The sequence below is a fragment of the Pleurodeles waltl genome, chromosome 8 (genome assembly GCF_031143425.1).
Source record: "Pleurodeles waltl isolate 20211129_DDA chromosome 8, aPleWal1.hap1.20221129, whole genome shotgun sequence".
NCBI lineage: Eukaryota > Metazoa > Chordata > Amphibia > Caudata > Salamandridae > Pleurodeles > Pleurodeles waltl.
In genome coordinates this window covers 1,483,354,565-1,483,382,389 of record NC_090447.1, presented here as the reverse complement: position 1 = coordinate 1,483,382,389, position 27,825 = coordinate 1,483,354,565, and the positions used below count along the sequence as shown (strand labels likewise).

At 43.8% G+C, this 27,825-nt stretch overlaps 1 protein-coding gene across 2 annotated transcripts in view; it reads right to left on the bottom strand.

The window, feature by feature from the left end:
* QTRT2 (queuine tRNA-ribosyltransferase accessory subunit 2) overlaps positions 1–27,825 on the bottom strand; it is a 184,742-nt gene that overhangs the window by 125,452 nt on the left and 31,465 nt on the right. For both annotated transcript variants that reach the window (XM_069202683.1, XM_069202684.1), the window contains exon 3: positions 25,119–25,174. In XM_069202683.1, the coding sequence (XP_069058784.1) occupies positions 25,119–25,174 (56 nt within the window). The remainder of the gene's footprint in view (positions 1–25,118; positions 25,175–27,825) is intronic.

Genomic DNA, 27,825 nt, shown 5'->3' with positions numbered 1-27,825 from the left:
GGTGGGGATCTCCACAAAAGTAATGACTGTGACAATGATGAGTAGGGTCAAGGATAATGACTGATTACTGGTAAGTAACCAGGACAATACTGCGCATGGGAAGAATGGAGGTCTGTAGGCTTCACCAGCAGGCCCCGTGAAGAAGGCAACAGGGGGTGGGAGCAGGAGACGCAGTATAGGGGCCAGGAGAGGGAACTCTTGGTGCAACTTAAGCACATTAAAAGGAACTATGTTTCACCATCAGTGCTCTGTGCTGGACAAAAATGTAACCATCTGTGAAATGTTGTGCACAGGCAATATAGGACAGTCGCCCCATAGTCCATGTCTGTACGTTACACTGCGAGTTGTACGGAATGTGTAACGGGGACATCATGGGCCTGCCAGGCAGCTACATCAGTCAGCAATCAGACCCTGAAACAAAATAAAAAGAAGTGAAACGTGGCACTTGCAATGCTGATTTTGCTGCATTGAATGTGAAAGCCACAGGTTCCAAATAAGCACAACTGTGACATGGGGCCTATGTGCACATTAGCAGGGGAGCTAGTCTGTGGCTAATGTGCTGCTGATGTCACCAGAGGAGGGGACCCCACCAACCCTAGAACAGCCTGCCCTCGTCCCTTGTCCGTCACACCCGTGCACCAGCTCCCCAGCAGCTCTCAGCACTTCACCATCCACCCACTGCAGGGGTCTCTCGTCTTGGGGGACTGACAACTGCTGATCAATCTGAAGGGTTATTAAAGGGCTTGTCAACGCACACGGATCAAACTCACTCTGTTCACACTTTTTGTTTGGTCTAGAGACAGCTTTACTAGTCTCCCCACCCGTATTTGTCCTGAAAAACATAACATTTACATACGATCTGCATACATGCAGGGGTTTTGGTCAGCCCCTTTCATTCATTGGTCCGTCTTAGTGTCATTCACATTTTGTTCCCGCCCACCACAGCATCCAGCTTGGGGCGGCACTGAGGCAGGGCATCTCGCCTGAATACCTGCGCAGCCGCCGAAAACGAATGCAAACCGGGGCCGATATGCATTGGCTGCTATTTGTTTTAAAAAATATATATTTTAGTCAATTTTTACGCATAGTGCATGTATCTGCAAAAGAAAGCTGCAGCACTGCAACACCAGACCTATTGGCTTTGCTGATGCTTAATGTCGCTGCTATGTGCTCTAGTAAACCGCTAAAGCTGTCTCTAGTTACAGCTGGTGCCAGTAACTAACTCAGAACACAAAACCCGAAGTTCCACGGGTAAACACCGAGGGAAACGCTTGTTTGTACTCGGATAAAACATTTGTTTGAACTTGAAACAGAAGTTGTCCTATAACATCACCGACCCCCACTCTGAATAGTCAATCCCCAGGAGTAACATCCATCAGGTGGACTGACGGCTCCCACGGCTGCATCGGGAAAGCCGGCAGCAGCAACTAAAATCAATGGTTGGAAAGGAGCCCGCGGCGGTGCTCGCTCTGCTCCCTTCAAGCTTCAAGACATCGGCTTCAAAGTGGACACTTACAGGAAGTTTTTAATTTGTAACCTGCCGCATCTGCTGTGGGGGCCACACCACAGGGAAAGATGGTAACTTGACAGCTGTGCGTTTGGAGGAAGGAGCAGCAAAAACATGCTTGATGGCCCCCCAGGGCCTGCGGCGAGGCGGCCGTGGGCAGCTCTCAGGCCCCTGGGCATGCGGAAGAGGGTCCTGTTTATGCTCAACAAAGGTCATATGTCTGAAAAATGTGAAGTGAGCTGAAACAAAAGGGAGGTGTGGGCCTCTCATGCATCTAAAGGGGGTTTTAAACCTTGTCTAGTCACAATGCACGCTTTGCAGAACACATTTTAAGTACCTGTGTGTGTGCAATCCATCCACCCACCAGCTGATATTCTGTTACTGTCCAGGGTCATATGTCTGAAAAATGTAATGTGAGCTGAAACAAAAGGGAGGTGTGGGCCTCCCATGCATCTAGAGGGGATTTGAAACCTTGTCTAGTCACAATACACACTTTGCAGAACACATTTTAAGTACCCGTGTGTGCAATCCATCCTCCCATCCTGATATTATGTTACTGTCCAAATAAATTGTCATGGAGCACACCAATTAACTTTGGTTGTTCCTGTTCTGCCCCCACGCCCCTCCCAAGGTACCGGGTCACAAATAAAACCCACAGAATTAGTTGTAGAAGGGATGGTCGGGGGTGGGGGGACTTGCTAACTACACTTTGAAAACTGTGCCATTCCCCGACACCACAAGGTCTAGAGCTGGGTGCCTGGGGAAGACGTGCCAAAAAGTCTGCCTATGGCCCTCTGCTGCCGCCCTGTTCACCCACCCCACCCAGAAGCACGAGACGACTCATTGCCCCCACTGGACCACCAGAGACAGAGTAACTGTGGGAGAGACAGTGAGGCCTGTATTAAGTCGTTCTTTCATGTGCCCACAATGAAAACAAGCCAAACTGGCTCCTCGGTTCTTTCCTAAGGGCTCCCGGGGTACGCCCTCCTTGTATTCTGGCCTGTTTTTAGGGCCACAGCCTACCAGACAGCACCAAACCACACTGCACTCTACTTTGCACCACTCCACTTTACAGCACTCCACTCCATGCCACTGCACTCTGCCCCAATCCACCCTATGCCACTCCACGCTACACCTCTCTACTATACCCTGTACCACTGTATTCTATGCCACTTCACGCTACACCTCTCTACTATACCCTGTACCACTGTATTCTATGCCAATGTACTCTTCACCACTGCACTTTATGCCACTTCACGCTACACCTCTCTACTATAACCGGTACCACTCTATTCTATGCCAATGGACTCTTCACCACTCTAAACAACTCCACTCTATGCAACTTCAAACTACGCCTCTCTAACCTGTACCACTCTACTCTATGCCAATGGACTCTTCACCACGCTAATCTACACCACTGCACTCTACACCACTCCAGTCTAGGCCACAACAATCTGCTCTGCACAACTCCACTCTAAGCCAATCTACAACACTCAACTCTATGCCCCTGAACTCTACGCCGATCCACAGTGCACCACTCTAATCTACTCTGCACCACACACCACTTTACTCCATACCATTACACTCTATGACAATCTACGAAACTGTACCCTATCCCCTGCACCACTCCACTCTATGCACTTCACTGTACTCTGAAACAATCTACTTTAAGCCACTGCACTCTACGCCAATGCACTATACCACTGCACTCTACTCTGCAGCACTCTATACCACTGCTCTCTACACTACTGCTCTCCTCACTGCTGCACTCTGACACTCTAATCTGCAACACTACACTCTCCATCACTGAACTCTACGCCACTGTACTCTGCACCACTCCACTGTACTCTGCACCACTCTGTGATACTGTACTCTGCACCATTCTACGCCACTGTGCGACTCAACTCTACTCTGTACTACACTGCACTCTATGCCACTGGACTCTGCTCTGCGCCACTCAACTCCACTATGCACCACTGTATTCTATGACACTGCATTGCACGCCGCTGAATTCAATGCCACTGCGAGACAGCGTGTGAGTGTGTAAGTGAGAGAATGAAGGAGTGAGTCAGAATGAGGGAGAATGAATTAGAGTGAGGGGATGACAGTGTAACTGAGTATTACTGTGTGGGAGACTGAGTGAGACAGAGAAAGTCAAGGGGGAAATCAGTGAGACAGACGGTGTCAGATTGAGTGGGTCTGAATAAGTCAGTGGGACTGAGTCGGCCAGTGTGGGCCTGAATGGGTAAGGGTGCGACTAAGTGAAACTCTGTAAGTCAGTGAAACTGAGTGAGTCACAGTGGGACTGAGTAGATAAGAGTGGGATCAAAGTAGAAATGGGCGAGACTGTGTAAATCAGTGAGAATGAGTGGTCACAGTGATACTGCATGGGTCAGAGTGGGAATGAGTGAGACTGCGTAAGTCAGTGGGACTGAGTGGGTGACAGTGGGACTGTGCATGTCAGAATGGAAATTGGTGAGACTGCGTAAGTCAGTGGGATTGAGTTGGTCAGAGTGGGACTGAGTGAGAATGCACAAGTCAGTAAGACAGAGTGGGCCTGAGTAGGTCAGACTGGGACAGAGTGAGAATGAGTAAGACTCTAAGTTAGTGAGAGTACTTGTGTCAGAATAAGTAAAAGTGGGTGCAAGTGTGAATGAGAGTAAATGAATAACAATGAGTGAGAGAGTAAGGCTGACTGCAAGCAAACCCTCCTCGGAGGTTAAGTCCGACTCACTCATTGGAATTCATGTCAAGGATTACGCAACACCACTTTTAAAGGTCACTAGCCGCCACTAAAGCCCATCGATCACCAACCACAACTGCCACAAACTGTGAAATTATTGAATACCCAAGCATGTATGAAGAACTTCCATAGTGCCTGCACATGCACTAAATCCACATGAGCCGCCTCAGCCTCCCAACCCAAACTAAAAATGCGTATCATCGGTTCATTCACATAGTTGAAGCTAAAGAAAACAGAAACCCTACAGTGTCAACGCAAACTCTATCTTTCGCTGCAAAAATACACAATGAGCAGATTCACAAGGAATTAATTTCTACAACATTAAAACAAATATGTACCACTAAAGACTAGAACAAACAGTCCTATGTGGTTGAATTCAATATTGCACATTCCCTGGAATAAGGTATCCATTTTGCATACCCCGCTCTCTATGCTGCGGTGTCGTAGAGGGAGATACTAATTGCGCACACACTGCTGGCATAGACGTTAGATCTGTGAATAAAATGAGCTTTGAGGGGCACAAGAGGGATTCCTAAACAGCACACCCGTGCGCCAGCTGTGATACCTCAATGTTCACTGAGAGCATAATTTCCCACCCTGCTGAGAAACTTTGCTCTCATCCACTCTGCTGTTAACCTCGAACACTTCCAAAGCTCCACAGAAGAGAATCAAATTCCTATATCTTGCCTTACATGAAAAATAATGTGTGGCTGAGATGCATCCTTCAATATCCAGCAGTGCCTCACTGTGTTGCACTTTTAAATGCCCAATACATTTTGTGGCCTCCTTTATAAGCTAGCCATCCCTGTCTGCAGGTATTTGCAATCTCACCGTCAGATCAATAAAATCACTGCCAAGCTGTGCATGTACATAGGTTTCCAACATCCTGAAGCTCCCCACCGATGGCCACTCCCTTCCCCTGGATGGCCTTGCCCCATAAACTGTAGGAGAGGGAGACCTACTGAGGAAGAGCAAGTAGAGGAAGAGCAAGTAGAGGAAATACTGCATGATCGTCTACAGCAGAACAATGCAAACAAGTGTTCTGTACATAAAATTGTATACAACCCACGCCTGCACTGTATGTGCAATTCTCAATGAATGTGCAAACTTCTTGATCGCAGTGTGATTTCAGAATGACCAAGAACATTATACCAAATAAAGAAAAGACAGAAACACTGTGCTAGTCTGAGCACCTTAATACACCTACACTTACGTGTAGAATTGGAAAAAGGACAATAAAGTAAACAAATTCATTTCTTATTTAGAAGCTTGTTGTAGGAACAATTATCAGGGAAAGTTAATTTTTTACTGGTGAACTGCCCTAACCCCGTTCATGCATCATATGCATAACCCATACACTTCACCAATCAATATGAATATCACACGTCTCAGCAAATAATGTACACAAAGTGTACAATAATTCTATTTAGATGTATGTGACTCAGCAAAACACTGATAGTGTATTATTACAAGAGCCTCAATTATCAGATATTGAATATCAAAAATTAAATAGATTATGTGTGGGTATTGTCATTTACTCTCCGGCTGTGGGAAAGAAAAATTGAATTACTATAATGCTTCACTAACCCCTTCAAATAGATATGATCACTCAAAAATGTTTTAGAGGGTAAACAGATGGTGTTTTACTAATGTCAAAGTTAACAGAATTCCATTATTGGTTCTTAAATATCTATGGTCCTAATATTGTCCATTCACGTTTTTTGGATTTCTGTAATGAAAAAGTATTACAGTGTAAATCTGATAATATGGTGCTGGTGACTGTAATTTACCTCTTGGCCTGCTTTATGGTAGGATATCTGAATCAGAAAATATCCCTAATAAAATGCAAAAAGGTTTTAAAATTCTATCACTAAGCACCTTATCAGATTCCTGAAGATTCTGCCACCCGATTTAAAACAATTTACCTTTCATTCTTGAACAGAGCTAAGGCAAAATACGATGGTGGTAAAAGTAACAGGGGTAAACTTTGGCTCAATATTTAAAGTTAAGAAATAAATATCTTTCGGTAACTGTCTCATAGACATGGATGGCATGCTTATAAAGGAGGTTCATAGTGATATTTCTCATTCTTTCCTTAGATTTTATTTTAATCTATATTCCACAGAACACTTTCCTTCTCTGGACAAAATTAATAACTATATATTTAACATTCAAGGTATCAATATAATCTCTTTGGATGATAACTTAACCCTACAAAAAGTTTCTAGTGCGATTGTCCTCTGTGGAAAAGGAAGCTCCAGGTTCCGATGCCATTACTTTAGAATGTATGCACATTTATCTAATCTATTTACTTCTAAATTATTAAAATCATATATTCATGTCCCCTCCACTAAAAATCCTCAAGACAGTTTCTTACAGGCTATAACATGCTTTGCTCCCAAATTTGAGAAAAAGACTACCTTTTGTAAGAAATACCCTTTAGCGTCCTTAATAATAATTGTAAGATATTTCCAAACAATTTTAGCTCTTAGCCTGCAAAACATTATCCCCAAGTAATTAAATCAGAACAAAGTTTTGTTAAAGGCAGATTAGCATCAGTAAAAATGCTGTTTTAAGTATAATTATTAAGACAACTTTAATGAAATCCCCTTTTGCTGATTCATCCTTAGATTCTGACAAAGCTTTTAAGTACCCCGATTGAAATGTTATGTTACATGCTTTAAAATGGCATGGTGTTGGCCCTGAATGTTAAAGTATGGTTTATCTGTAATACAACGTGCCACATACATTTATTTTTGTTATTACCTTCTCCCTTTTGGCCCCATTAAAATAGGAACTATACATTTTCACTCTTCTTTATATCTTGTCTCTTGAACCCTTATTAGCTAAAATTTGAAACAATACTAGTATTGAGGGTTTCCTACAGGAGATGAAGTAATTAAGTACTCTTCCTGTTCTAATGTCTTTTTAACAGTTTTTATTAACATTTTCTCCGGTTTACTTTTATGACATCAGGCAATACACATTTGTGAACAATCAGTGACATTTCAACCCAGTTGAAAAGGAAACATTGCAGATTTGTAGTCTGTGTAAAATTTACAAGATTAAAACATCAGTTTCAACTAGTCAGGCAATAGGATGAAACTTCCTAGGAGCATTACTTCTACCAGAACTGAATCCGAGGAGACTTGTAATGGCAGGATATTGGTGAGGGAGTCACTACTCATCATATCAGCAGGTCAAAGTCAACAGTAAAACAACTAACAAAATATAACCTAAGAGGGCTAAAGGCAGATATGCGGTATGGGACAATGCAAATACCAAAATGGGGCCAAGTCAGCTGCTGCAGAGAATATTGCAGTATGTGAAGGCTTATTGGCATAAGACAGCTGTGAGCTTCCGAGTATTTTGGATGTGTTTCAATCAAGAGGAAAGCTTAGCTGTCACACACTTTGGTGTAGGAGAGACACCAGGTTCTGGTGGCGAATGGGGATTAGTCTGCCAGTGTGCATCCATGAGGGAAGAGCATCATCTTTTGCTTCAGCAATATATAGTATTTCCAAAGGCCCTTAGCTTCTTCCTGTTGGAGCAAGGTTCTCTCAGATTTTACCCCAAAAAGAACACTACGAAGCTATGCAATCTCCAAAGGTGGCGCAGTAATCTACCAGAGGTGTATGATAGATCTCAGTGCCAGCATGAGTGTCAAGCCAAGAAAAAGAGAAAGGCCTTGTGTTTTTCTTTAGAGTTTAAAAAGCCTCAAGGACTCCGACAACAACTGTAGTTGAAAGTTAGCTCAGCCCAAACGTGTGTTAGCGAATGACATGTCTACAACATGTGCTGCATAACAGCGGCCATTATCGGACATTGAGGGCAGCAGGAGTCAGCGCCCGGGAGGGTTAATTATGCTCTGTGCAGAATGCAAATTTGTATTAGCTTTCATTCAGCATTCCTCGACACTGTGAAAGGGTGATTAGGGATACAATCCCACTCACCATCATTAAACTCTGTGTTGAGATCAGTTTCCCATTTATCTTCAATCACGTCTATGGGGACCTGTGTATGTACCGTCAGTAGTTTGGTCAGCCCCCTGATAAGATGTCGCCCCACGCACATAGCGTGAATCACCTGCAGTACTTGATATGCTTGTGGCTCTGTTGGTGACTCTGCAGCTGCTATCTACCAGCTGTGGTGCAATGTGTGATTCAATGCACTGTAAGTAAGAAAGTGACCTTGCGGTATGCCATACTGCTCCCTGGATTTATCGAAGGTAAGAAAGGAGCCCTCATTGAAAAGATCACCCAAAGTCTCCACACCCAGGGTATGGCATTGTATGAGACTGGGAAGTGCAAATTCACTTCCAGTATACAGCAGGCTCAAGAACGGAGTGGCCTGGGTGTGGGGGAGGGGGGGCTGCACTGTAGGGATAGAACTCTACAATAGCATATGTGATAAACCCTTAGGAGTTGGGGAAAAGTTCATGTAGGTTGACCTACCAGGCAGAACTGCCAAAGCACCTGTTAACATCAATGGCATCTGTGTAGTAGCAGTGTGATCCAGGCAAGTGCCCACAGCCCATGACAAAGCTACTGGAGATGGAAGGCAATGCAATAATGTTCAAAGTTAGGGACTCTGAGGTTGCCCTCGTCAGGTGAGCACCGAAGTTTGGTTAGTGCAACCCACAGTCTGCCATTGCTCCATATCAGCTCACGAGTGTGGAAGAACTTTGCAGTTCAGTGAAGTGTGGCACTCGCAAAGTAATATAGTAAGTGGGGAAGTAGAACAGGGCGAGCCTTCCCTTTACTGAGAGGGGTCAGGTTCACTAGAATGCCATCTGCCCACTGAGTGCTCAGATCACACGTTACGTTCTCATTGAGCAAGTCTTGATCTGTATGTTATATTTGTATACCTACGTATCTGAAGGCATGCAGCTGCCAAGAGTGGTGCACCGATGTCCAACTTAACAACTGAGCCCAAGGGGCGGAAAGGAAACAGGCAAGATTTTTGCCAGCTGAGTATGGAATACTTCATTCTAATGGCATTATTTAAATATACTACCAATCCTGAAAGTTCATTACCAGCCCTTTCCATCAAGTACATGAACTTTCTAATGTGCCTGGATAAAAAAATGTAACAAACTAAGAGGTTCCTTCCTTGAATAATAGTTCTCAAGATCTTTAAATGAGACCTTGATATTTTACCTACATTCACTTCTAGAAAAAATGATTTATTTGAACAATGGTGTCTGCTTAATTTGTCCTGGTAGGCTAGAAGTCAGGATTTGAAAGAGAAACCCTGAGGATTAGGAGAAATAGTATGCAAAGATACGGCTCTCTCATAAACAAAGGGGTAGCTGGAAGACCTTGAAAGCGTGGAATACCAGAATGCCTATGGAGGCTGGGTTCCTGTATCTTTGTTGTTTTCCCCCTCCTGCTCTGTCGCAGTTTCCTTTATCTTTACCTCTCCCAACCCTGTATCCTGAGCATTGTTACTCACGTTTGACAAACAAATCTTCTTACTAGAATTCATCAACTTCCATCAGTTTCTCATCTTTGGCATCCTGGTGCCCCTGAGCCCCGGTGGTTTCCTTGGTACCTCCTGGGATAGTTAAGAGCTAATGTCATCGAAGCATCATGTAAGACTAAAGTCGTGATAAAGGAGATCGAGGCATGTGTCTGTTCAATGCTTATATTCACACAGATACTCATTATGTATTTACTATAGACAATCCACCATAAAAGTCTGTATCATGAATGTCGTAGTCTGTAGCCTAAAGACAAGGCTTGTGAGTTAGAAGCCAAGAGTCCTGTGTTTCTCTCTCCTCTCCTGTAAAATATCCCCACAATTTTCACCCGGCGAGATTATGTTATGGAGGCGATGCACACTCTCCACCCTGTCTCCTCAGTGTGAAGGATTATAGTCAGTTTCTTTCACCTTATACCCAAAACCATTACCGGATAGTGACAATTAGTATGACTATTACAGTTATATTTTCCCCCAAAAAAATTATATGTATATTACATATATATATATATATATATATATATATATGTATATATATATATATTTTATTAATCAATGTTGACTGTTAACATACCAAAATACTTCTTCAAGAACGTGGATAATTTATAATAAAAAAAATTGTGGAGGGTATTTGTGTCACACTGCATCCAGAGCTCGCATGTGCTCTTAACTTTCGGCCACTTGTCCAGAAGGCCAAGACAGACCTTGCCAGATGGCATTCCCTTCCCTTAAATATGATGGGGCACATACCCCTATCCATATAAGATGATTCTCCCACGATGTTTAAACGTCTTCCAAAAATCTACCACCCCACTTGCCCCAAGTGCTGTTTCGTAATCTGGAAGGAACGGCGAGGACATTCTTTGGCATGGATCCCGCCCTCGTCTTGCTTTTGCACACTGCCAACGAGGACCATATGACGGGGGCTGGGAATTGCCAGTCTCCTTCTGTACTACTTGGCCTTGCACCTTCTTGTCATTAACGAGTGGTACACAGGAGGGTGATCCAATCCTGCCTACTGACTAGAATGAACCTTATGGGCTTTCCTCACCTACAGGCCATGCTTTATGGGTCTCCAAATCTATGCCCCAGGTCACCAGGGTGGTATTTCTGGCTTGGAGAAAAGCATTCCAACAGGTATGGTGGGAGGCTAGACTCACACAACAGACCCCTCTTTGGCCCATGCGTGGCTAAAGCAGATCATAACACTCCAGGGGTTTAGGGCTTTGGATCCTATTGACATCACACAGCTGGGAGACATATGGGCTGGAACGCACATTCGTTCCTTTCAAGACCTTCAGAGCACTTACGCTCTCACACATACCCAATTCTATAAACACCTCCAATTACAACACGCTGTTCATGCTCATATCCCAATATTCTAAACACTGCTAGAGTATAGTCCCCTGGAGGCTAAACTCCTGATGGGAGGTCTTGGGCACGGTGGAATTTCTCAGATTTACCACACATCAACAGTCCACTCACCAGGTGCAATAGAACATCTTGAAATCCGATGAGAAGGATGACTGGGTACCGTGGACAAAGAGGATTGGCAAGATGCTTTGAAGACCCCCCCCCGAAAACTTACTACCTCATCACGATTATGGTTGGTTCAAACATATTATCTGTAGACTGTTTACTTCACACCGACCAGAATGAACAAAGCAGGCCTACGCCCCAACCACTCATGACCCCGATGAGGAAATGATTCCGCAGATTTTTACCACATGGTGCGATCGTGTCCAGTGGTAATGACCTATAGGACTGGGGTGACCCACAAATTAACAAATGTACTGAGATGGGAGGTACCTCTCTTCCCCCTATTGATACTGCTTGGTGTGCTTGAGGACTCTGGGGGCATGTGAGCTCAAAGAACGTTTCTGGGCAGGGTTCTTCTGGTTGCAATGTGGGATATTGCAGTACGTTGGATGTCCTCCGGCCCCCCTCTCTGTTGGAATAGCGGCGAGGTGTGGACTGGTGTGCATATCAGGAACTCATGGTCTATGAGGGCAGGGATTGCCCACGCAAACACAGGCGAGTATGTAGCAAATGGATGGGTCAACTGGAATGATGACTATAATGTATGTGGAACACTGGTCAATATATAGTAAGACAAAGCATTGTTGTTTGAAACTAGATGGTCTGCTTAGTCGCAATCTCTACTTTTGTAACAGGATGATAATGTATCTCTTGTTTATAATTTCCAATTGTTGTGGCCTAAAAATAAAATCTGTTTACCAAAAAACATGTTGTGGACTAATACAAAAATATTATTTTTTCTAGACTAGATCCCTCCATCGAGAAAGGAGGTATGAAATCTCCTAATTTTCCTCAAGTTGACAGTGCTTTTTAACTTAAACAACTTTGTTCTGGTTCACTAATGCACAGGCCTATGGCCACTGTTTACTCAAATTAGAAAAAAGAAACGTATTGCGCTTATCTCCTTCAAATAAATTATTTGTCACAGAAACCTTTCTATCTTTCCGATCCCCACAATTGTGTGCAGATTATAACAAACATTTATTTATATATCAAATTAGAAGAGAACATAAGTATGTCTTCACCTATCCTACTTGGCACAATAAAGATAACAAATGTAATAAGAATGCTTTTTTTTCTAAAAGAAGTCTAGAGAAAGGCATTTTTTGCTTGCATCAATTGTTCAATAATAAAAATTGGTATTCTTTTATATAGTTACAAGATTAGTATAATATTTGTAGACCATATTTGAGCAACATAATAAACTGAAAGAGACTATGGGCCTGATTACGACCTTGGCGGACGGAATACTCCATCAAAAACGTGACAGATATCCTGTCCGCCGTATTACAAGATGCATTATATCCTATAGAACTTGTTAAAAGGCGGGCAGGATATCAGTCATGTTTGTGACGGAGTATCCCATGCACCAAGGTCGTAAACAGGCCCTATATCTAGTGTTTGACAATGCACTTCTATGGTGTCCTCTCTACCCCTAGACACTATTAGTATGATTTAAAACACATTCATTACTTTACAACAGGCTTTGATACATTGGAAGGAGAACCAAGCTATACTTTACACTCTTCAGTGCAGGCCTCGGTCAGTGGCTGACGCCCGCACTACCTCCCCGGTGCGGGTCACGACCAGTGGCCGACACCAGGTAGGGGGTTAAAAAAAAAAAAAAACCCGGGAGACACGGAAGATCTTCCGTTTCTTCCCCCTCTTTGTGATGTCAGCGGGCGCTTCCTACTCCGGTGGGAAAAACAGGCCCAAATGGGCTTTCCCAACGTTCGGGAAGGCCTCATTTGAAAGGGGAGTCTCTCTCAAGGGCCAGAAACCCCCACTAGATATATATATATATATATATATATATCACCAACATGGCCAGACATCCACGTGTTTCAGCCGTAGCCTTGATCACGTAACAATTGAGAGTGTCTCACAGACCAACTACATACCACACCCAACATGCACATAAGGACAAAAATAAAAGAAGGACTATCAGATCACCCAGCTATCACATAATGTGCAAATGTCAGCACCATCTTGAAATGTCTAGAATAGCCATAAGCTGTACCAAAATTGATCTTACAATTACAAAATTATCCACATCATTGACACTCTTTATACATTAAATGAATTCCTATATAATCCTCCAAATAAACTACATATTGCATATTAAATATTAAATATGAAATATTAAATATTGAATATTATTAGTAACCCAAATGGTCAAGAAAATTTTTACATTCAAATATGCGATATTAAATATGAAATATTATTAATATCCAAAATGGTCCTGAACAATTTTTAAAAGAACATAATGTTCACTGGATAACATTCTATTCCTAAAATATGCACATTAGTTACTCTCATTGACCTTTGAATAATTATAATCGTTTGACTAACCTTCATATTAAATATTAAAATATTTAAATGCTGTAAATATTAAAAGGTAATCCAAGACTGTAAAAAATGATATATATCAGATAACGTTGTATTCCTAAACACATAAATGCACATTAGTATGCGAGTATACGTTGACAGCCCTATATTGATAATCAACAATTCCAGTGCATGTGTACAAATATGTGTCTCCTACTCCATACCACATGTCAAAACACCACCCACAATGTCACATCTATCACAAAAAAATATTTTCTATAAAAGACCCACAAAGATAAATAAAATATCATAAAAATGACTGACGAAAAATATATATATATACACATATCCAGCAACTTCAATTAACCTAAATGCACATTCATCTCCTCACTTGAACTTAAACCCCCAGGGCTCAGGGTGTTGAGTCTAATAATCAATTTTGATTCCAAAATCCTCATCTTCTTTTCTCTATTACCTCCCCTGATACTGAATTTAATCTGATCAATGACTGCAAAACTCAACAGCCTCTCATCCCCATTATGTTTGTCATGGAAATGCCTTGCCACTGGGTATGTTCGATCAAAATTGCGAATCGCTCGGATGTGTTCAAGAACCTTCTTTTTAGCCTTGTGTATTGTGCTGCCCACATACAGTTTCCCACACGGGCACATCAAACAAACACAGAAATCTGTATTGCAGTTAAAGTGTCCTCGAATTTGATAAGTCCAATGCCCATTCTCATCACCTACTTTAAGGCAATTTTTACTATATTTGCATGCCTTGCAATGTCTGCAACAAAAAAAGGCCCACAGAATGATCAAGGGACATAGCTCTGACACTATCCCTAGTTATTCTATTACGGCTGAGATCATCTCTCAACGATCTACCGTTGCGAAAGGTAATCGCAGGCGCCCCCGGGATAGTACTACCTAAGGTGGAATCATTCATTTTAATTTTGTCAAAGCATGTGTGGTTTCCCTGGGGGCTGCGATCGACCCCCAGGAAAGCCACACCCACATATAAAAGTGATTTCTTTACATACATATTCGCCACCAGTTCTCTTGCAGTTGCAACTTGCGTCTTCAAAGCAATGCACATACTTCAACTGACTTGTTTCAACTGTAGCTTTTAGGTGGCAATAAAAAAAAGTCAAGTAACTCTTGTGATTATGTTTCTGCTAGAAAAGGATCTGACTTTTGTCTAGTGGCAGTTTCTGTGCCATAAAGTAGCGCAGAAGGTTTATATGCCTACTGCAAGGATCAAAACTGTATTATATGTGAATAGCTGAGTGGATTAGTAAAGCCAGCCATTACCTGAGCTTTAATACTAATGAAATGTATGTGCGAAGGGGGCTATGGAGAGATGAAGTGCACTTTTGCTGGGTGGTAGTGAGGGAATCGGAGGAAGAGGTAATGGGAGTGGGAGCACCAATAATGATTGTGGGACTGGGCGCTCGAGGCGCTAAAGACTGTGCCGAGAGGTGTGCGACAAGGTGAAGTAATAGTGTGTCTTTTGTTTTTTGAGCGTCTTGAGAGAACGTGCTGATTGAGGGAAGACGTCGAAGGTAAGGTGACCTCTACTGACGCACGTATCACACATACCCACCAGCAATTTTGTGACTGTCTTCATAGGCTAGTGTTTTAGAGCAACAGTTCAGCCAGTAGTAGACATAGCGTCTCGTTGGATGACTGCTGCTCAAGCCCAAACTCAGGTTATAGAGGACAGCTCTGACGTAGGATCAGAGACTGAGACAGCAGATAGTGAGACAGCATCTGAGGGATAGGACAATGAGGCAGACTCTGGGAGTGTTTTTTTAGTCAGAGGAGTCCCATTTGATAACTTCTCTTCCAGTGATTATGAGGGAGGTGATGAAGACAATCTTGCTGTCCCTTCGCAAGCACAGTCTGTGCAGCGGGAAAATGGCAGGTTAGCCCAACCTAGAGAGCAGGTGCATGCGGCGGCAAGCACAGAGAGAGTGCTCTCTTGGGAGTTCCCCAATTTAGTTCTGCCCCAAATTCCATCGTCCAAATCGTATTGTGGAGACATCAAAATTATCTATCACAAAACAACCTGGTTTTGTAAGGCAGGCACCTGCGTTTTCGGTCCTGGGCTCGGCAAACATATAGGGAAACCTACCAAACCCAGGCATGGATCACCACAGGGTCAACAATTGCCCTCATGTAAGGACCAACATTGTGCTCTATTCCTGAAACGGGCACTAGGCCTACCCACACAAGTGAGGTACCATTTTCATCGGGAGACTGTGTCGTATGCTGGGTGGAAGGAAATTTGTAGCTCATCTCAGATTCCAGAACTTTCTATCACCGAAATGTGAGGAAAAAAGTGTTTTTTTTGGCCACATATTGAGGTCTGCAAAGGATTCTGGGTAACAGAACCTGGTGAGAGCGCCACAAGTTACCCCATCCTGGGTTCCCCTAGGTGTCTAGTTTTAAAAAAAATGCACAGGGTTTGTATGTTTTCCTAGGTACCCGCTGAGCTAGAGACTAAAATACATAGCTAGGCACTTTTCAAAAAACAAGTCAGTTTTCAATGTAAAAATTTGATGTGTCCATGTTGCATTTTGGGGCGTTTCCTGTTGTGGGCACTAGGCCTACCAACACAAGTGAGGTACCATTTTTATCAGGGGAGTTGGGGGAATGCTGGGTGGAAGAAATTTGTGGCTCCTCTCAGATTCCAGAACTTTCCATCACTGAAATGTGATGAAAAAGTGTTTTTTTGGCACATTTTGCAGTTTGCAAAGGATTTTGGGTAACAGAACCTGGTGAGAGCCCCATAGGTTTGCTAGGTTTTCCTAGGTGACGGCTGAGTTAGAGGTCAAAGACCACAGCTAGGCACTTTGCAAAAAACAGATTTTCTTTGGGAAAATGTGATGTGTCCACATTGTGTTTTGGGGCATTTCCTGTCGCGAGCAGTAGGCCTACCCACACAAGTGAGGTACCATTTTTATCTGAGACTTGGGGGAATGCAGAGTGGAAGGAAGCATGTGGCTCCTCTCAAATTCCAGAATTTTGCAGCAACGAAATGAGAGGGAAAAGTGCTTTATTTGCCAAATATTGAGGTTTGGAAAGGATGCTGGGTAACAGAACCTGGTGACAGCCCCACAAGTCACCCCATCCTGGATTCCCCTAGGTGTCTAGTTTTCAACAATGCACAGGTTTGGTAGGTTTCCCTAGGTGCCGGCTGAGCTAGGCGCCAAAGACCAAAGCGAGGCACTTTTCAAAAAAACACATCAGATTTCAATGTAAAAATGTGACATGTCCATGTTGCATTTCCTGCTGCGGGCAATAGACCTACCCACACAAGTGAGGTACAATTTTTATCGGGAGACTTGGGGGAACACAGAATAGCAGACCAAGTGTTATTGCCCCTTGTCTTTCTCTACACTTTTTCCTTCCAAATGTAAGACAGTGTGTAAAAAAGAAGTCTATTTGAGAAATGCCATGTAATTCATATGCTAGTATGGGGACCCAGGAGTTTAGAGATGTGCAAATAACGACTGCTTCTTAACACCTTATCTTGTGCCTATTTTGGAAATACAAAGTTCTCCTTGATACATATTTTTCAGTCTTTTTATTTCAGCAACTAAATTGCTGTATACCCGGTATACAATGAAAACGCATTGCAAGGTGCAGCTTATTTATTGGCTCTGGGTACTTAGGGTTCTTGATGAACCTACAAGCCCTATATATCCCCGCAAACAGAAAAGTCCAGCAGACGTAATGGTATATTGCCTTCAAAAATCTGCCATGGCTGGAAAAAGTTATAGAAGAAAACTTGGCCGGAAATTGCTCTTTTTTTCACCTCAAATTCAATATATTTTTTATTTTAGCTGTTACTTTCTGTAGGAAAACCTTGAAGGATCTACACAAATGCCCCCCTTGTTGAATTCAGAATTGTGTCTACTTTTCAGAAATGGTTAGCTGTCCGGGATCCAGCATTGGTTTTGCTAACTGGAAGGAGGCTGAAAGCACAAAAAAATAGTAAAAATGGGGGTATGTCCCAGTAAAATGCCAAAATTGTGTTGAAAAATGTGGTTTTCTGATTCAAGTCTGCCTGTTCCTGAAAGCTGGGAAGATGGTGATTTTAGCACTGCAAACCCTTTGTTGATGCCATTTCTAGGGGGGGGGGGACATGCTTTCTTTAGCAGCCCTTTTTTTCCAATTTTTCTGAAAAAAAGCGAAATTTTACCTGTATTTTGGCTAATGTATTGGCCTCCTCCAGGGGAACCCACAAACTCTGGGTACCTTCAGAATCTCTAGGATGTTGGAAAAGAAGGACGCAAATGTGACGTGGATAGCTTCTGTCGACAAAAAGTTATGAAGGTCTAAGCACAGGTTTGGTAGGTTTCCCTAGGTGCCGGCTGAGCTAGGCGCCAAAGACCAAAGCGAGGCACTTTAAAAAAAAACACATCAGATTTCAATGTAAAAATGTGACGTGTCCATGTTGCATTTCCTGTTGCGGGCAATAGACCTACCCACACAAGTGAGGTACCATTTTTATCGGGAGACTTGGGGGAACACAGAATAGCAGACCAAGTGTTATTGCCCCTTGTCTTTCTCTACACTTTTTCCTTCCAAATGTAAGACAGTGTGTAAAAAAGAAGTCTATTTGAGAAATGCCATGTAATTCATATGCTAGTATGGGGACCCAGGAGTTTAGAGATGTGCAAATAACGACTGCTTCTTAACACCTTTATCTTGTGCCTGTTTTGGAAATACAAAGTTCTCCTTGATACATATTTTTCAGTCTTTTTATTTCACCAACTAAATTGCTGTATACCCGGTATACAATGAAAACGCATTGCAAGGTGCAGCTTATTTATTGGCTCTGGGTACCTAGGGTTCTTGATGAACCTACAAGCCCTATATATCCCCGCAAACAGAAAAGTCCAGCAGACGTAATGGTATATTGCCTTCAAAAATCTGCCATGGCTGGAAAAAGTTATAGAAGAAAACTTGGCCGGAAATTGCTCTTTTTTTCACCTCAAATTCAATATATTTTTTATTTTAGCTGTTACTTTCTGTAGGAAAACCTTGAAGGATCTACACAAATGCCCCCCTTGTTGAATTCAGAATTGTGTCTACTTTTCAGAAATGGTTAGCTGTCCGGGATCCAGCATTGGTTTCGCTAACTGGAAGGAGGCTGAAAGCACAAAAAAATAGTAAAAATGGGGGTATGTCCCAGTAAAATGCCAAAATTGTGTTGAAAAATGTGGTTTTTGATTCAAGTCTGCCTGTTCCTGAAAGCTGGGAAGATGGTGATTTTAGCACTGCAAACCCTTTGCTGATGCCATTTCTAGGGGGGGGGGGGGGGGGGGGGGGGAGGGTTCTAGGGGGTGACACATGCTTTCTTTAGCAGCCCTTTTTTTCAATTTTTTCTGAAAAAAAGCGAAATTTTACCTGTATTTTGGCTAATTTATTGGCCTCCTCCAGGGGAACCCACAAACTCTGGGTACCTTCAGAATCTCTAGGATGTTGGAAAAGAAGGACGCAAATGTGACGTGGATAGCTTCTGTGGACAAAAAGTTATGAAGGTCTAAGCACGAACTACCCCAAATAGCAAAAAAAACACACCAAAAAAAAAGGAGGGGGGCAGCAGCTAAGGGGTTAATGTTTGGTGGAATAGCAATTGTTTCATAAATAAAATAAAATTAATATTAATTGCTCTTCATTTCAAATGTCTGTTAAAAATACTCAGTTGTGGTTGCGTATTATGGCAGAGATATGAAAACTGTACAATTGGAAGTGAACGCGCTACACCTTCCTAATTATATTATTTATTTATGAAATACATTCCTTAATTTGTTGTACACAGTAGTTTTTACTACATTCTTGAATCATTGTAAGATATATATACATATAAATATATATATATATATTATTCACCCTTCCATCTACCCCTTTTCTTTGTATCTTTTCTGAATATATTAGTTGCCCTACAATTCTTAAAGTTGCACATATTTCTCAATGTAATTTTTTATGAAAATGACTCCCATGAGATTTGACTGTTTACTGACAGGTAATGTGTTTTGTTTACTACAATTTGTTGAGAAACGCGCCCTGTTCAATGTTAGGAGCATACACGTTAATCAGTGTTATATCTCGTCCGCCCAGGGGGCCAGTGGTCAATACATAGCGTCCGCCAGGGTCCGTTAATGTGTTAGTGACCTGGAAAGGGACCCCCGCCCTGATCCATATCAAGGTGCCCCTTGCGTATGCCAAGTAAGTTGTGTAAAATAGTTGGCCCCTCCACCTCCTGTGCAGGGCTGTGCTCTCAGCGGCTGTCAGATGGGTCTCCTAAAACATTGCTATGTGTGCCCCTCTTCTGCGTAAATAGGAATATACCTTGTACTGCTTGCCCTCTTATATTCCAGGAGATTACCTTATAACCCTGCAGGTCACCCATTGCAGAAGCCCTCTGACCATCCCCCCGGCGCAACCGCCACCCGACCAGGCGACCTAGACCAGTGCTTCTCGTGGGCATTGTCTCATCACAGATAAAGCGGAAAACATTTCCCTCTATAAACAACCAGAACACCCTCAACTCCCCTTCCCTAGGACAGGAGGTGGAACAGTTCCCCATCCAAACTGTGTTAAACATGAGTCGATTCTAGGTAGGCAGGTAGGTAAGATCTCTCGAGCCATCCGAGGGATCCAGCCCATACCCCGGGGCAAGTTTAAGTGTTTTGCTTGCTGCATGCCTCTTGAGTCGCATGAGCCTCGGGTCCGAAGACCGAGTGAAGGTTCGGATATCAGATGCCAATTGCCGGAGCCAGCCATCATATGATGCAGTCCGAGGTTCCTGCTGTCACTGCAGGTAGTTCCAGGCTTGTCGCAGCCAATCCTGCCGACTCCGCCTCAGAGTCCGATCCTTCGGTTCCCCTCGTCGTGCCAGTCGAGCGCGGGCTGCCACCCCCCAGGCTAAAGGAGGCCACAGCCGCCGCGGTATGGCTTCTAACCGCTTGTGCTTCCACCTGCGTGGGCGCCACGGTTCTCTGCCTGTGTACTTCGCATCTCGGTGTCTGCTGCAGGGTCTGGGTTCTCAGGTGCCCCCCACCCCGTTGGGTCCCCCTGCTCCTCCAGCCAGTCTCTCGCCTCTTGTGGTGTGTGGAAAAATCGCGCTCCCCTGCCATCCGCCACCCGCAGCGTAGCAGGGAACAGCATTGCATAGGAGATGTTCAGTTGCTGGAGGCGCTTCTTAATTTCTGAGTACGTTGCCCTTTGCCTCTGCACCTCTCTGGAGAAGTCAGGAAAGATACGGATCAGGGAATTTTCAAACCTTATTTCTCCAGCCTTTCTGGCTGCGTCAGTATGTGGTCCCGGTCCTTGTAGTGCAGTAGGAGATCTATCACCGGTCGCGGCGCAGCCCCCGGAGGAGGGGCCCTCGCAGGGACCCAGTGCGCCCTCTCAAGGGCGAAAAAGTGCAAAAGGCCTTCTGGCGCAACAGCTTCAGAGATCCAGCGCTCCAAGAACTCAGGGAGGTTACGCTGACCGATTTGTTCAGGGAGGCCTATTATGCAGATGTTATTTCTTCTGGACCTGTTTTCCACATCTTCAGCTCGGGCCATGAGAACTTCTGTTTGCTTCTCCAGCTTAGTGATTCAGACCTCCGCCGCTGTCAGCCCGGGATGGAGGGCGCCCAGCGTCCGCTCCGTTGCCGTTACTCTCTCCGCAAGACGACACTGGTCCTCCTGGAGCAGGCCTAGGTCAACCGCCAGTGAGTCGATCTTTGTCTCAAGGCTCTCCCTGGTGAATGTGATGGTCTGCATAATATCACCTAACGAGGGGCTCCCAGGTAGGTCCTCGTCCATGCCATTCCGCGGTGTCTCAGCAGGGAAGGACGGAGCGCAGGCCCGTTGTGCATTTGTCTCGCCCACCACATCCTTCCTCTTCCCAGTTTTGCCCATCCTGTGTGGGAGAGTGGGCCGCTAATTTTAAGTCTGTGTCGCTGGTCGCCCCAAGCTAGTGTTGTCTGGTAAAGCTGCGCTGCTCACCTCTTTGCACCGCTTTCGAGTGAAGCAAGACGGGGCGCTCGGCCCGGTCAGGTGTCCGTTCCGGCCCTAGTCCCTCTCAGGGCCGCAGACAGTCATCCAAAGACTTCTGGCCCGCAGGGCTCACCTCCCGACGATTATGGGGAGAAGACGTATCTCCCAAGAGCCCCACCATCCTTCAGGCTGTAGGCTGTTCTCTCCTCACTCTCCCGCAGCCAAAGTGACTCCCAGGACCCTCCGAGGTCGCATTAGCCCATCAGCTCCAGCAAGATGGTCCTGATATGGGCTTCGGGATCGAAATCAGACCCGGCCTCACCTCGCCGAACAAACCAGGCCCCTCACCTAGTTGCTGGCGCCCGGCGCGGCTGCCATTTTAGGGACAGGCGGCTCCCGGCCTCCACCGCCTCCGTTCCCTTGCAGCGCTCCTCTTTGCTCGGGGGCCTCCCCTGCTTCGGCGGCTTTGGAGACAGCCTCTCCCCTCCCCGGGATCCATTCAGCGCGAGTTCGCCCGAGGGGGTAGAGTTCTTTTTAGAATAGCGCGGCCGCCATCTTAGGGTCAGGGGGCGCGCTTTTGGCTCTATCGCTGTCCTCTGGACCACGTTTTTTTCGACCCCGGAGCTGGAGACCTCCAGGCACTCGGGCCCCCGTTCTCCGAGCCTCTCCTGGCAGGAATTGCTGCCGGTGCTACAGGCCGCGCTGTCAGGATGGGTTTTTAACGGAGGTCCCAGGCCGGAGCTCTTCCTCGTGGCTGCTCACTCCATGAGCGCCAAGCCATGCCTCCCATGAATCCATTCATTCAAGCATGCATCCATACACACATTCATACTGATACGCATTCACATTTCCATTCATACACGCATTCTCACACATGCACACACAAACACTACACACACATTCACGCACACACTCATGCACACACCCCCAACCTGCCCCCACCCCCCCATGTCAGAAACCTGACTTACCTGCATCCAGGGGGTCTTCCGGCAGGGGACGAGGCACTGCTACCGCCATCAGCGCCCGCCAGCAGAACACCGCCAGGCTGTATTATTTCTCATAATATGGCTGGCAGCGGTCTTGTGGCGGAAATCCGGCTGTGGTCATATTTTGGCTGACGGATGTTAGCCGCGGTGATGGTCTTTTGGCGGCTGTCGCCATGGCGGTAGGTGGCACTTACTGCCAAGGTTATAATTAGGACCTTAATCTTCTTGAACAGTGGTCCTAATGTGTAGCTCGGAATCAACGTGTGCTCACTGCCCCCTCAAATGTTGCATGACCGATGATCAAATTCCTTTAAAATGTATTCTGGTCAATGCTTGTCTGCGTGCACATTTATTTCCTTTTGATAGCAGGATGAGGAGGCTCTCCTGATTTGCAATCTCCTTGGTGGCTATTCCTCCGAAACTTGCAACCGGAGGCTTTGCCTAATGTCCTGCCATTTGATTAATTTTGTTTGACCAATGACTTTGTGTTTCACCACTGCGCATATTAGTTGCTCAATGTTCACCAGTAGCATATTGTATGTTTTGTTCAGTTTAGCTGCCTATGGGCTTTGACATGGCATTAGCCATTATTTTCTGTATTCAGTTTAGCCGCCTATGGGCTTTGACATTGCATTAGCCATTACATTCTGTATTCTGCCTATTGGCTTTGACATGCTGTATTCAGTTTAGTTGCCTATTGGCTTTGACATGATATTAGATATTGCATTTTGTATTCAGCTCAACTGCCTATTGGCTTTGACATGATATTATACATTGCATTTTGTATCCAGCTTAGCTGCCTATTGGCTTTGACATGATATTATATATTACATTTTGTATTCAGCTCAGCTGCCTATTGGCTTTGGCATGATATTATACATTGCATTTTATATTCAGCTCAGCTGCCTATTGGCTTTGATATGACACTAGACATTGCATTTGATATCTAGGTTAGCTGCCTATTGCCTTAACGTGGAGTTAGACATTGCAGTTGAGAATCCAAGCTGTATTTTTCCAAGCTGTGTTTTTGCACAAGATGAACCAAGCTGTTTTCTTCACACAGTAGACTAGACCTGATAAGAGAGGGTACATTGGTTGTTTTTCTCTCCACTTGAGCTTGGGAAGAGGAGTAGTCTAGGAGATCTGGCCAGTCTCCAAAGGCTTGCGTAGTTTTCCCGAGTCTGAGAGGAGGGGGCACACCTTTGTAACGAATGTCACAGGCTTCAGAGAATTAGATTCGAATCTGCCTGACTTCGTGCTGGAGCTTGGCGCCAGTTGCCAGCATCCCGTGTGGGAAGATAAATCTCTTTCTCGCAGCTGACAGGGAGTCATCAGCTTGCAGACCCTAGAAAGATGAAGCTGTAAATAGTTTCTCACACGGTGAAGTATTTGTTTTGCTTTGCATTCAATATCTTATAAATATAACCTGCTGTGTATATTGCAAACTGTGCATTAACGTGTGCTTGAAATCTACTAATCCGTCATTCATAAAAATTGCGGTTGGGGAAGAATTAACAACAATAAAAGTCTTTTTTGAACTCAGAAGTGCATTCCTGGTATGTTATGTAAGTGCTAAAAACTAGATAAGAGCAAAAGCACTACACCTAATAAAAGCACAAAGGTTCCAGGATCTTCGCACCTGAGACAGTGAAGCTGGATCCTCTTTATTGGTGGGTTGGCATTTTTGAATGGCTGCTCTGAGCTTCCTACCCCAACACAGTCAAGAGCAAGAGGAATCAATTAGCTTTCAGAACACATAGCCCAATTACAGCCTACAACTGCAAGCCAAACCCTTCAACTCCCTGGGACCCCAGAACATTTACTGACTATAATCTTTCTGCAGTCAGGACAGAAATGGAAAAAACACAAAACTCCTTAGGACCTCTTGAGACTCAAGGCCCTCATAGCAACATGCAGTCAGCTGTCCAAAACTGCTATAAGTGTACAAAAGAAAAAACAGACAGCAGCCTTTTTCATTTACATACAACAAGATGAAACAACATAACATCCCTGTATTTATCAGGAACAACCTAATGCTGCTCCAGTTTAGGAAAGAGTTGAAGACTCACCTCCTTGAACAACACTGCATCACAGGGCATTAAAGGTCCAGACACCTGCTCCCCCTACTATTATCTGTTGAATTAATACTTGTATTTGACCATGTACAGCACTACACCAGCTTTTGGTTTGGCTTGCGTTACAGAAATACTGTATACTTACATACATACCAATGTGTTTACTTTCTAAAGTAACTAATCCCTCTCAGAAACTTGATAAAATAATTAAGCGGACTGCTGGCTTATGGAAGAATGTGGTGTAGGTGAGATCGGACGAGTCTTATTTTAGGCAGGACTTGCTCTTAAACATAATACCACAGTGTTTCTGGTCTCGGCTTCCAAGCACATTCAAAAATAAAACTTGACAAGTACTATGCAAGTGTCCAAATGTCTCACAAAAAGATTGAAAACTGCAGTTGGCAGTACCTAGTACACATAGTGCAAATATACAACCAGACACAGAATCTATTACCTGCAAATTTTCCAATGCCTTCTTTATATTCTTCTAGGACTTCATGGTGCTCCGCTCTGAACAAAAGCAGAAATTTCACAGCGATTAATTGGTCTTATGTCCTTTAACTGAAACACTGGCCTCACATTTAAACAAACAACATGGCCTAAGACCATCCCACATATCTATTAAATGACTTAGTCGTGCAGCTTTAGGGAGTCAACAGAAAAAGCAATGTACATGAAAGAATATGGCAGTCATAAGAGAAGGAGATTTTACTTTTCATGCACATACACAGCTTGGTGGTCTAAAGAACTGAGAGTTTCAAACTGAAACTCGTGTGTATCCTGGGATGCAAAAAAGAAACAAAGGGTTCTACAACATGGCATTTAGAATAATTTTCCATGTGTCTCATAATTAGATGACACAGCTCCAGCAACAACTTGTTTTTACCTATGGTTGGACCCTGACCCTACATTTCAGATCCCAGTAGGAACTGGTTAAGTCTGTTGTTCCAACGTTGGCTTCTGCCCAGACGCTATCTTGTCAACTGAAAATTTAACTAAGGAGGGCCATATTTTGGCATGTATCTCCTCCAACCCAAACGCCCTAATTTAAAACCTTTTTAAAGCTTTTGAGACAAGTTAGGTTGTTAACTAGTATTGTTGAATTGTGTCCATCAAGACAAAGACCACAGGACCCCAATTAGCCCTATGAGCCAGACATGACACTTTGCAGCACTGCCTTTGACAATCCAACACTGTAAGAACTTGGATGGAAACCCTAATTTGGGCTGGATTCAGGGCATTGAGTTTACTGTGTGCTCTCTACTAGGCCGTGATGCATTTGAGTTCTCAGCCCCTATCATCTCCTGGAGTAAGCCTTCCTGATACATTTCTCAACCACAGAATGCCAAGGGCCCAAAAAAGAGAAAGAAGAAGGAGGAAGAGGAAGTAGAGAGGGAAGAGGAAGTAGAAGGGGAAAAGAATGAGGAAGGTGAAGAGAGAGGAGCAAGACTTAGTATAAGATTTATTGCAAACTCTCCTACACAACAGTAGATGACCTCACACTGGAGCTCCTCCAAAAGTCACAAGAATACACTAACCGTCATATTCAAATCACAACATTCTACCTTACTACATCACACTTGGTAGCATAGAGTCTTACTTGAGAATGTTCATCTCAAGAAGTCTAACTCATTAATATACAGGACTACACATCTTCCCTTTTTCCAACAACACAAAATAACAGAGAAACCCCACCAACAAAACATCTATCAAATAGTCTACCATATGACATGTACATAAAAGAAGAAACATTTGCATAAGCAAGAAAAGTTTTGACACACACTTTATCTACCATATCTACTAGGGATGGTTATGGTTCTTAAACTTCATCTGTTTTTATAAAGTGATTTTTCAATATTGTCTGAGCTCGCATCACCCAGTGGCTTGATGGGATCTCGATTTCTCCTCAATATGTCGTCACCTAGGATTCTTACTTTGAATACTTTTGCCAAATTCCACCCTTAACTTGAACAGCATTACCAAAGATTTTTTCAACTCCGACTGGTTCACCAAATTTTTTTCATGTGAACAGCAGACTTTATGGGAACCATCTCCCCGATTTTAAGAGTTACCATGTTAACATTTTTCTTTTTTCATACCAGCATTTTTATTTCTCGTTCACTATTGATATAATTTGTTTATTTTATTTTTTTACATCTGAGTCTGATTTGAGCCATTTGGTCATTCACTCAGGCCTCAAGCTGGTATCTGCCTTCCTTCCCCTCAATAGCTAAAATGGGGACCCCTTTGTGGAAGAATGTGGTGTTGCTCTATAGAGCCATAGAATACTATGCACAGATTTCCCTACACCATGGTTACCACTTTACCCCCATTTGATACATTCACTCAGCAAATGGTTCATCCTTTCTACTAGGCCATTTGTTTGTGGGTGGTACAAAGAACTTGCTAAATGTCTGACCCCACTAGATACAAAGAACATTTGCAGTTCTTTACTTACAAATTGTGTTCCGTTGTCTGAGACCATAAACTTCAGGAAAACCTTCCCTCATAAAATTTCTCTAAGAAATTCTACTATGTTAGAATCCTTTTTGAATTGCTTCGTTTCTTTTACACGTGTAAGTTTGAGCTTTTGTTGTCTCTGAACGCACTGTCTATCACATATGTTATCTTATGTATATTTGTTTAAGTAAAATAAGCCTGGTTCCACGCCATGGGCTTGCAGCTGGTTTCTTTCCCTAACTGGGGCACTGTACTCATTATAATTGTGTGTTCAAAATAACTAACTGACCTCGGCTGTGGTATTTTGGGGAGGGAAAGGCTGATATCTATACCTTTGAACCACGTAATCCTTTGAAGGGTCTCAAGAATGTGGGGAGTCAGGCAGCTGCAGAGGGGAGGCAAGGACAAAGCTGGGAATGGAACCGGTGTGTGGAAACTGATTAACTCCTTAAAATATCTGTATGACGTATATCATTATTTACACATTTTATGTATCCTTTGATGTATGAGTATAAATATCACTGTTAAACGCTTTATGCTAGCACACTTTACTTCGGGCCTGGGATGCCAGTGGTAAACCTGTCCTCTTTGCTGCAGCAAAAATAAACAGACCTTTGGTCATTGATTTTTCACTCCGGCTCTCCGTGTCAAAAACTCCTTTGTAAATGCATTTGTAAGTATCTGCAAATATGTGCATTTGA